Raw genomic sequence first — 12,043 nt, 5'->3', positions numbered from 1 at the left:
GCCATCTCAGCAAAAACACTATTTGAAATATGTCCATATAGATTTGTATGAAAAATAGAATTGACTATGTAAAAATAATACAAACACTTTGATATTTTTTCCCCCCATATACCACTGATAATGAACAGGTACATTTTTTTAAACAATCTGTACTTACTCTTTTTAACTTGTGAAATTAACACATTTGTGAAAGTGACAGCAATTACAGCACTTGGAATTTATTGCTACCCAAGTTACCAACAATTAACAGTTATGAAATGCAATCTGAGCTAGCAATTTACTGATCAAAGCCTGCTGTCACTGCTCTGAGTCACTTAAAAATTTGCTAAAAGTAGCCAAATGAATGTTGTCAATTGCCAAATTTTTTGCTTTTTGAAAAAAAAAAAAAAAGCTGCTATAGGGTAGTATAAAAAGTTGCTTAATCTAGCTACAAAATTGCTTAGTTGGCAACACTGACAATGATGTTCTGTACACAGTTTAATACTAATTAGGTTGTGTATAAAAATCCAAAATCATACAAAGTTCTTATATGTAACTTAATGTGTCGGTGCTCTCTTTGTGTAAGGCAGTGGTGCTCAACCCTGTTCCTGGAGATCGACCTTCCTGCAAAGTTTATCTCCAACCCTGATCAAACACACCTGAACCAATTAATTAGGACCTGAACAGCACTTGATAATTACAGGCAGGTGTATTTGATATAGGTTGCAACTGAAATCTGCAGGGAGGTCGATCTCCAGGAACAGGGTTGGTCACACCTGGTGTAAGGGATTCATCAGAATAAACATCAAAATCAGTCCAAGGCACTCAAAAATGTGAAAAAAAAGCCTTTATTGACATGGCTGTTCCTTAACTGCGGCTGCATCAGGTTACCCTTATGAAGTCAAGTGTTATCAAGATGTGTAGGCGCAGTTTGAAGAAATAGCCATGTCAGTAAAGGCTTTTGATATTTTCCCCACATTTTTCAAGTGTCTCAGACTGACTTTTGCTGTTTATATTAATTAGGCTGTTGTTGTTAGATGAATTTCAAGAGGGGCTAGAAATTTTTTTTGACTTTTTTTTATTTATTATAAATCTTTAGGAAATATTTTTGGTACTTAAAAAAATAGATACAACAAGCTAATCCAACTAAAATAGTGCTTAAAGTGCCACTTATTAGAGTAGTTAAACATCATAATCAAATAGAAATGGGGTGAATATAATAACTGCAAAAAAGTCCACATTTTGGGGAAAAAAAGAACCACCCCTTACACATGGCTGGCTACGGGCCTGGTGAAATATTTTGTGAATATTTAATGAAGAATAAAAAATATTGCAATGTTCTATTTTCCAGTGTACTGTGTAGGGCTGCTCGATATTAGAAAAACTGACATTGCAACATTTTATTTTTCTTTGATACATATGGCGATATTGAGTATAGTTTTAACAGGGAAAATGAAAAGCTCTATTTGGAAAGAATTCATAATTTTAGGATAATTTCTGATGGCAATAGGATGATTTTGTAGTGGAGCACATCTGCATAAAATGTAATAAACAATCACATGATAAAAACATTAAAGCAAAGTTACAAATGAAAAAAATGCTTTTTGGTTTTTCAAGGAGTCTAATAGTATTCAGGTAAAACAAATTGAATAATTAAAAGTAAAATAAAAACACTGATTATTATTCATTGCATATATACTGATCCTAAATACAATTAATCTGTCTTGAAGTTTGTACAATGTTAATTTTCTGTGCCTGAATGCTTTAAACTGTCTAACCTCTGGTACAGATTACCTTTTAACACCAATCTCTGAGTATACTTACGGGTCGTAGACAAGTTATATATATCTGTGTAATCTTTGTGTCTCACTCTTATTCATGATCACAGCAGAGACTCTCCTACCAAATGTTTTCGAAAAAAATCAGTAAGTTTGCTACGTCCACCTAATGCTTACCGCTATATTGAATATTTGGTCTGAAATTGCTATAAGTGTTACTTTAAAACAGCACAGCATTAATAAACTGTAAACCATGTTGTACTTAGTCATTTACTGATAATGTGATCCCCATTTAGAGTTTGCAAACAATACTTTTCTGAAATTATATTAAGGAGAAAGTCTGAATGTGTGAAAATAAAACCAATCTGTCCTAAATATATGATGTGATGTTGCAGGTCAACTTGATGGATTTTTTCAGATTCCTCCTGATTTTTCCAGGCTGTTTTTAGTAACTGGAGTCTGCCTTGATAGCCTGAAAGCTTATGGCCTGAAGGCTTATTATATAGACTTAAACCTTGTGTGCTGTTGGGGATGTTTTCATCCACTCTGGGGAAATTTTTAGGAAATCTTTGGCCAAAATTTCCTCTGTTTCTCAGCAAATGCAATGATTTTTAGTGACATCTTATTTTGACATGTATATTTTAGGAAAATGCTCTTGAATTTTTCACAAACTCAACAATAAAGTCTGTTCAAATTGACTACTATTTTCTTATGTTGGTGGCTTTTCATGTTTTTTTTCCCCCATTAACCTCCAGTAGAAAAGTATTATCTGATTGTAAAGCCATGACACCATATGATCGTGCATTCTTTATTGTTGGTGCTTTTCCCTGCTGGGAACAGGTAAAAATTGTCATCAGTGACACTGCAGAAAACCTTAATTTTTGTTTTTTTATGGAGTGTGAGAGAGAGTATGTGTAAGAGAGATCTTTGCACACTTTAATACTGAGGTAAAGTTGGATTTATATTTGCACATTCATTTAGTGACAACTTGTTAGATGCTCCCTATATTGTTTACCATGGTAATTTGAATATTCGGTCTGAAATCACATGCAAGTTTGACTTCAAAACAACATTAGCACTTTTTATATGACTGTGAGAAATGTTGTAGTTTGATAATCATTGCCTGATAATGTGATTTCACTATTTATATTTTGCAAGTAATACTTTTCTGAAATGATATTATTAAGGAGAAAGTCTGAATGTGCAAAAATAAAACCAATCTTTCCTAAATTGATGATGTGATGATGCAGGTCACCTTGATTGATTTCTCCAGATTCCTCCTGATTTTTGCAGGCTGTTTTTAGTAACTGGAGTCTGCCTTGATAGCCTGAAAGCTTATGGCCTGAAGGCTTATTATATAGACTTAAACCTTGTGTGCTGTTGGGGATGTTTTCATTCACTCAGGGGTAATTTTTAGGATTTATTTGGCCACAGTTTCCTCTGTTTCTCAGCAAATGCAATGATTTTTAGTGACATCTTATTTTGATATGTATATTTTAGGAAAATGCTCTTGAATTTTTCACAAACTCAACAATATAGTCTGGGCCACGCTTTCAGTATGTTGGTGTCTATGTTGGTGTTTTTCTTTTGCCCCTTTGACTTCCATTATAATAGCATTTTTGATTGTAAATCCATCACACAATATAATAGTTTGCTTTTTATTGGCAGTGTTTTTTAAGGTGATCTTTTAGTATTTTCTTATTCTTTTTGTCATATTTATTAATGCTCACTTTTTCAGTCTTCATTTATTGATTTACTTCAGTTTTTTTGTTTTTTCACATTTGTCGTGCCTTTAAAAAAACTTTATATACTTTATATATTGCGATTTCTCATTTGTATTAAATTTGTCAAGTAATTTTTTAATTTTTTTATACGTCAGATTCAACTTGTTTGCTGAAATGCTGTTGCAGTTTTTTATTATTTTAATTTTTGTATTTTTTATTTTTCACACTTAAGTTTCAAAGCATGTTTAAAGAATTATGGTTATCCTTTCTGTGTAAACACCCAAAGCGAGAATCTTTAGAAACGGTGAAATAATAGGTAGCCCTATTTAGGCACAGTACTAGGGCTGCACAATATAGTGTTTCAGCATCGATATCACAATGTGGTCATTTGCAATAGTCACATCGCAGGATATTCAATGTTGAACCTGGGTGATCGTTTTTCATTTTCACATGTTTTTTGAGGCCTGTGACTAGTGATTTTAAACAGATTTAAGCATAAGAGATTGTACTGTTTGTAACTTTAATAATTTAAAGTTAATTTTATTAATTTTGATTAATTTTATTTAATTTTTATTATTCAATTACTGTACTTTGTGGCTCAGTGGTTGACACCGTCGCCTCACAGCAAGAAGGTTGCTGGTTCGAGTCTGTTGGGTCAGTTGGCATTTCTATATGGAGTTTACATTTTCTCCCCATGTTGGTGTGGGTCTAAAGCGGCCCTTTAGATGTGGAGTTGTGCTCCTTTTGTGTTCAGCCTTAGTTTTGTTGTGATTCTTTCCATACTTATTTTGTTTGATTATCTTATTTTCTCTAGAGCAGGCATGTCCAAACTCGGTCCTGGAGGGCCGGTGCCCTGCAAAGCTTAGTTCCAACCCCATTCAGTCCCACATGGGCTAGCTAATCAAGCTCTTACTAGGCCTTCTAAAAACATCCTTGCAGGTGTGTTGAGGCTAATTTTAGCTAAAATCTGCAGGACACCAGCCCTCCAGGACCACGTTTGGACACCCCTGCTAGTATAGCTTATTATATTTTATGCAGATGCACTTCACAGAATCATCCCAATCAGTTGAAAATGAATAATTCTTCCAAAGTAGAGAAATTCATGTCATCTGGTGAAATATTTTGTAAATATTTATTGAAGAATAAAAAATATTGCAATGTTCTATTTTCCAGCGTACTGTGTAGGGCTGCTCGATATTACAAAAACTGACATTGCAACATTTTATTTTTCTTCGATACATATGGCGATATTGAGTATAGTTTTAACAGGGAAATGAAAAGCTCTATTTGGAAAGAATTCATAATTTTAGGATAATTTCTGATGGCAATAGGATGATTTTGTAGTGGAGCACATCTGCATAAAATGTAATCAACAATCACAAGATAAATACATTAAAGCAAAGTTACAAATGAAAAAAAATGCTTTATGGTTTTTCAGGGAGTCTAATAGTATTCAGGTAAAACAAATTGAATAATTAAATGTAAAATAAAAACATTGATTATTATTTATTGCATATATACTGATCCTAAGTACAATTAATCGGTCTTGAAGTTTGTACAATGTTAATTTTCTGTGCCTGAATGCTTTAAACTGTCTTGAAATGGGTACACGCTCAAAGTCCTTAAAATAAATGATTCTTTTATAAGTATATTTCTCGTTAAACTTTGCAATAACTGCACAGGCATGTATGTTTTGAACTCTTACTCAACTATTATCTTGATTTGACATTGCAGATCTGCGTTATGACTATTACGGATGTGCGATATCGATGCAGAAACCGTATATTGTGCAGCCCTACTACACAGCACATTTGGATTAACTTTTTAGTATCACAGCCACCAGAGGAGACACATCATATACACACTGCAATTTAATATACACATTAGTGTTGATGACATGTCTAATGTTGGATTCACTTCAAATGTAAGCAGCATGTCACTCTTTAGTTTACTTGCTAGATCTTTTTCACTTTACATGCATTGTTTTTGAAAGTCACAAAGTTTACTGTTTGTAACCTTGTGTTTTACTATACAGTACAGGCTTGTGGTGTTATTTTACATTAGATTTCTTTTTAAACCCTATACCTGAATACTATTTGACTGCCCTGAAAGTTTATTACACTTATCCATCACTTACCTAACTTATCTTTGCTTGCAATTTGTTTAATTCAATTTAACTATAATTACCTTCAATACAGAATTATCCTAATCAAGTTAAATTAATACACTTTTTTCCAAATAGTCATTTTTAAGTTTTGTAACAAACATATTGCAATATTTATTGCAGAAAAACTAAATGTCAGATTTTTTTTTCTCCAATATTGTGCAGCCCTACTTTGCATTAAAAAAGTGTGGTTTTAGTGAAAGTTACAAGGGTTAAAGGGACCGTTCAAAATGAAAATAGTCATTTATTCATCCTGTTTTTATTTTCAAACTTATTAAAGTTTTATTATTATGTTAAGCTTAAAGTAGTTTAGGTCATTTATGTTGAGCTCAGTAAGAAGCCGTTATGTTAATTGGCTTGTGTGTTTATTTCTCAGCAGGTGTGTTTCATTGGGTGATGTCCACGATGGTTTACCCCCAGGATGAGGCTCTAGAGTGGATGATGCAGGATGAAATCGTGCTGACTACAACACTAAATCGGTGATCGATTTGGAGACGCTGCAAGGGGAACATGCTCAACTCCTCAAAACCATTCTGGACTGCAGTCAACCAGCCGGAGTGCAGGAGAAATCCAGACTGCTGCTGGAGAACCAGAAGGAGGACGTTGAGCTGGGCCTGGAAGAAGCACAGCGGAAACAGGAGTGCAGGAGAAATCCAGACTGCTGCTGGAGAACCTGAAGGAGGATGTTGAGCTGGGCCTGGAAGAAGCACAGCGGAAACAGGAGCGCAGGAGAAATCCAGACTGCTGCTGGAGAACCAGAAGGAGGACGTTGAGCTGGGCCTAGGAGAAGCACAGCGGAAACAGGAGTGCAGGAGAAATCCAGACTGCTGCTGGAGGACCTGAAGGAGGACATTGAGCTGGGCCTGGTAGAAGCACAGCGGAAACAGGAGTGCAGGAGAAATCCAGACTGCTGCTGGAGGACCTGGAGGAGGACCTTGAGCTGGGCCTGGGAGAAGCACAGGTAAAACAAATGCGCACATACACACAGAGCTCTCATGATTATGAATTTTGGCTGATGATTAATTCAGTAAGAAATAAGTGTGATTATGCACTTGGCATAAAATTTTGCATTGACAATTAATTGTCTATTTTGGGGCCCATCCATAAATTCAATATACAGTTAGGTCCATAAATATTTGAACATAGACACAATTCTAACCTTTTTGGCTCGATATACTAACACATGGATTTAAAATTAAATTAACAAGATGTTCTTTAACTGCAGACTGGCAGCTTTAATAGGAGGGCATTTACATCCAAATCAGGTGAACGCTGTAGAAAATATATCAGTTTGCATATGCCTCCCACTTTTTAAGGGACCAAAAGTAATTGGACAGGATAATTATCATAAACCAAACTTTCACTTATTAGTACTTGGTGGCAAATCCTTCGCAGTCAATTAAAGCCTGAAGTCTGCAATGCATAAACATCACAAGAAGCTGGGTTTTATTCCTGGTGGTGCTCTGCCAGGCCTCTTCTGCAACTGTGTAGTGATAATTGGATTTATAAAAAGTATTAACGGCAATATTTTGGTATTGATGATAATACTGATATTTTAGCCTCGCATGGGGCACCATTTAATGTAGTTATAATTGGATTAATCTAATATTGACATCAATATTTTTGTATTAAGATTAATATTGATATTTTAGCCTCGCACCATGTTGTAAATAACAGTTAAAAGGAGTTATTTATCTTGACAAAAGTTTTATTTATGGATAAAATTACAAAGCACTGCAGTATTTGTGTGTTCTGTGTTTGTCTGACAAAATTAGTCTTACCAAAATGTAAATATTTTCAACAAGCTGAAACTAATTGGTCAATTCTTGTTAAGTGACTCGTGGTGCACTTGCGGGATTTATTGGCACGACTGCGTCATGCCACTTGTGCGCTCAAGATGTGCACCTCTATTGGAAACAACAAACTTTTGCGAACTCTAGAAATGCGCAACATGCAAACGGCCCCTAAAAGGCCGCTGTCATTTGCGATTTCCATCAGTTGATCTTCTTGCAAAGACATGATGCATTTACCAGATTTTTTTTGACAAATGGCTTGAAAATCCATTTCTTGGCAGTTTGTGGGTCGTTCACTGGGCCCCCTTAGCAAAGAAACTTTCTAAAGAGGTCTAATTTTTACTCACTTTGCTGTTAGTGGGTTACATATGGACGCTCAAGTGACCAAGGTTTAAGCGAGAGAATACGGTAATTTTTCGAAATAAAAGACTTTTCAAAGTAAAAGACCGTTCAGACTTGGATAATAAATACAATGGAAATAATTAATAATTTTATGTTCAGCCTGGTACCAATTGATTTAATATTGATTGTTGAGGACCACTGAGCTAGGGAATAAAATGAACTAAGGCGACATAATAGTTCTCCTAATTGTCCACTGCTAAGAATTTTTTAAAATGACGCGACGTGAAGAGTGAATAATTTTGCCCTTAATTGTATCTGTGTATGTATGTTAATTTGTTGATCTATTATACTAATAGACCTTTTTACATTTCCAGGTTTCTCTGTAGCGGAAGTCACCACTGATAAGTAAACATAGAAGGCTTGGAGTAGAAATATAATTTTTTTTACAATCTTATTTGCTGAAATAAGAAAATCTCCACACAAGTGTTATCAAGATTTTCAGAAAAAGTAATGTTTGTGTGAGAAGAGAGAATAACATCAAATTTGCTGGCCTGCTAATAAACAATGCATTATAAATGCCTTTCACAATCTAATTTCTTTTTTGTATTGTCATACAAAGATAATATAATAGATATGTAAATACATATGAATGTAAAACAATCTAAATAATGGAAACTGAGGAATTTAAGATGCTGATGATCGTATCATGACATTAATTATAAAAAAATCCATTTTATTGGAAATGCAGTATTTATGTATACATAATGCAAATGTCTGTGTGTTGTCAGATCATCAGCGTGTTGGCAGAACCAGTCGCTGCGGTAAAAGCTGGACAACACCCAACACAAACTGCAGAAGAGCAAACACAGCATTGCACAGCTGGACGAGGAGAAGCACCTGGAGTTCATCAACCAGATTGCGCTTATCAGGTAGCTGATGTGCACTTGACGTGAAAATATCAAGTGCACACAAAACATGCGACACAAGCTAAACGTGTCACAAAAATAGAAACGGTGTCTAAAATCTAAATGTGACGAAAAAAACTAAAATGTCAAGTGTGCACCAAAACATGCGACGCAAGCTAATCATGTCTCGCAAAAATAGAAACGGTGTCTAAAATCTAAATGTGACGAAAAAAATCGAAAATGTGAAGTGCACGCAAAACATGCGACACAAGCTAATCATGTGTCGCAAAAATAGAAACGGTGTCTAAAATCTAAATCTCACGAAAAAAATCGAAAATGTGAAGTGTGCACCAAAGCATGCAACACAAGCTAAACATGTGTCGCAAAAATAGAAACGGTGTCTAAAATAGAAATTTCACGAAAAAAAATGAAAATGTGAAGTGTGCACCAAAACATGCGACGCAAGCTAATCATGTGTCGCAGAAATAGAAACGGTGTCTAAAACCTAAATGTCACGAAAAAAATCGAAAATTCGAAGTGCACGCAAAACATGCGACACAAGCTAAACATGTGTCGCAAAAATAGAAACATTGTCTAAAATAGAAATGTCAAAAAAGCAAGGGTGCTATGATCGGTCAGGTTGCCTTGTGTGCTCTGACTGGTCAGTTGGACCCTGGGTCCTCTGGTTGGTCAGGTGGCCGTACGTGCGCTTATTAATCTGAAAGCTGATGTGCTCTTCATGGGCCGTACGTGCGCTGATTAATCTGAAAGCTGATGTGCTCTCTTGATCGACCGGTTGGCCTGGGGTGCTCTGATTGGTCAGGAGGCAGCTGTGTGCACTGGCTGGTCAAGTGCCTTACACCGTGCCTTCGCAAAACATGCGACGCAAGCTAAACATGTGTCGCAAAAATAGAAACGGTGTCTAAAATAGAAATGTCACGAAAAAAATCGAAAATGTGAAGTGTGCACAAAAACATGCGACACAAGCTAATCATGTGTCGCAGAAATAGAAACGGTGTCTAAAACCTAAATGTCACGAAAAAAATCAAATATGTGAAGTGCACGCAAAACATGCGACACAAGCTAAACATGTGTCGCAAAAATAGCAACGGTGTGTAAAATAGAAATGTCACAAAGCTAGGGTGCTATGATCGGTCAGGTTGCCTTGTGTGCTCTGACTGGTCAGTTGGACCCTGGGTCCTCTGGTTGGTCAGGTGGCCGTACGTGCGCTTATTAATCTGAAAGCTGATGTGCTCTTCATGGGCCGTACGTGCGCTGATTAATCTGAAAGCTGATGTGCTCTCTTGATCGACCGGTTGGCCTGGGGTGCTCTGATTGGTCAGGAGGCAGCTGCGTGCACTGGCTGGTCAAGTGCCTTACACCGTGCCTTCGCAAAACATGCGACGCAAGCTAAACATGTGTCGCAAAAATAGAAACGGTGTCTAAAATAGAAATGTCACGAAAAAAATCGAAAATGTGAAGTGTGCACCAAAACATGCGACACAAGCTAAACATGTGTCGCAAAAATAGAAACGGTGTCTAAAATAGAAATGTCACGAAAAAAATCGAAAATGTGAAGTGTGCACAAAAACATGCGACGCAAGCTAATCATGTGTCGCAGAAATAGAAACGGTGTCTAAAATCTAAATGTCACGAAAAAAATCGAAAATTCGAAGTGCACGCAAAACATGCGACACAAGCTAAACATGTGTCGCAAAAATAGAAACGTTGTCTAAAATAGAAATGTCACAAAGCTAGGGTGCTATGATCGGTCAGGTTGCCTTGTGTGCTCTGACTGGTCAGTTGGACCCTGGGTCCTCTGGTTGGTCAGGTGGCCGTACGTGCGCTTATTAATCTGAAAGCTGATGTGCTCTTCATGGGCCGTACGTGCGCTGATTAATCTGAAAGCTGATGTGCTCTCTTGATCGACTGGTTGGCCTGGGGTGCTCTGATTGGTCAGGAGGCAGCTGTGTGCACTGGCTGGTCAAGTGCCTTACACCGTGCCTTCGCAAAACATACGGCGCAAGCTAAACATGTGTCGCAAAAATAGAAACGGTGTCTAAAATAGAAATGTCACGAAAAAAATCGAAAATGTGAAGTGTGCACAAAAACATGCGACGCAAGCTAATCATGTGTCGCAGAAATAGAAACGGTGTCTAAAATCTAAATGTCACGAAAAAAATCGAAAATTCCAAGTGCACGCAAAACAAGCGACACAAGCTAAACATGTGTCGCAAAAATAGAAACAGTGTCTAAAATAGAAATGTCACGAAAAAAATCTAAAATGTGAAGTGTGCACGCAAAACATGCGACACAAGCTAAACATGTGTCGCAGAAATAGAAACGGTGTCTAAAACCTAAATGTCACGAAAAAAATCAAATATGTGAAGTGCACGCAAAACATGCGACACAAGCTAAACATGTGTCGCAAAAATAGAAACGGTGTGTAAAATAGAAATGTCACAAAGCTAGGGTGCTATGATCGGTCAGGTTGCCTTGTGTGCTCTGACTGGTCAGTTGGACCCTGGGTCCTCTGGTTGGTTAGGTGGCCGTACGTGCGCTTATTAATCTGAAAGCTGATGTGCTCTTCATGGGCCGTACGTGCGCTGATTAATCTGAAAGCTGATGTGCTCTCTTGATCGACCGGTTGGCCTGGGGTGCTCTGATTGGTCAGGAGGCAGCTGTGTGCACTGGCTGGTCAAGTGCCTTACACCGTGCCTTCGCAAAACATGCGACGCAAGCTAAACATGTGTCTCAAAAATAGAAACGGTGTCTAAAATAGAAATGTCACGAAAAAAATCGAAAATGTGAAGTGTGCACCAAAACATACGACACAAGCTAAACATGTGTCGCAAAAATAGAAACGGTGTCTAAAATAGAAATGTCACGAAAAAAATCGAAAATGTGAAATGTGCACAAAAACATGCGACGCAAGCTAATCATGTGTCGCAGAAATAGAAACGGTGTCTAAAATCTAAATGTCACAAAAAAAATCGAAAATTCGAAGTGCACGCAAAACTTGCGACACAAGCTAAACATGTGTCGCAAAAATAGAAACGGTGTCTAAAATAGAAATGTCACGAAAAAAATAAAAAATGTGAAGTGCACGCAAAACATGCGACACAAGCTAAACATGTGTTGCAAAAATAGAAACGGTGTCTAAAATAGAAATGTCACGAAAAAAATCTAAAATGTGAAGTGTGCACGCAAAACATGCGACACAAGCTAAACATGTGTCGCAGAAATAAAAACGGTGTCTAAAACCTAAATGTCACGAAAAAATCAAATATGTGAAGTGCACGCAAAACATGCGACACAAGCTAAACATGTGTCGCAAAAATAGAAACGGTGTGTAAAA

The 12,043-nt window shown here is 36.8% G+C and overlaps 2 protein-coding genes across 2 annotated transcripts in view; one reads left to right on the top strand and one right to left on the bottom strand.

Annotated features, from left to right (window-relative positions):
* Positions 1–12,043, bottom strand: part of cuedc1a (CUE domain containing 1a) — a 529,149-nt gene that overhangs the window by 166,727 nt on the left and 350,379 nt on the right. The window lies entirely within an intron of this gene.
* si:dkey-65j4.2 overlaps positions 8,470–12,043 on the top strand; it is a 71,569-nt gene continuing 67,995 nt past the window's right edge. The window contains exons 1-2 of the mRNA XM_088651128.1: positions 8,470–8,481; positions 8,569–8,709. Coding sequence (XP_088507254.1) covers positions 8,470–8,481; positions 8,569–8,709 — 153 coding nt within the window. The remainder of the gene's footprint in view (positions 8,482–8,568; positions 8,710–12,043) is intronic.

Source organism: Danio rerio, chromosome 10, assembly GCF_052040795.2.
Source record: "Danio rerio strain M-AB ecotype USA chromosome 10, GRCz13ab, whole genome shotgun sequence".
NCBI classification, from domain to species: Eukaryota; Metazoa; Chordata; class Actinopteri; order Cypriniformes; family Danionidae; genus Danio; species Danio rerio.
The sequence above is the reverse complement of the archived record's forward strand: the minus strand, read 5'-3'. Positions and strand labels throughout refer to the sequence as shown.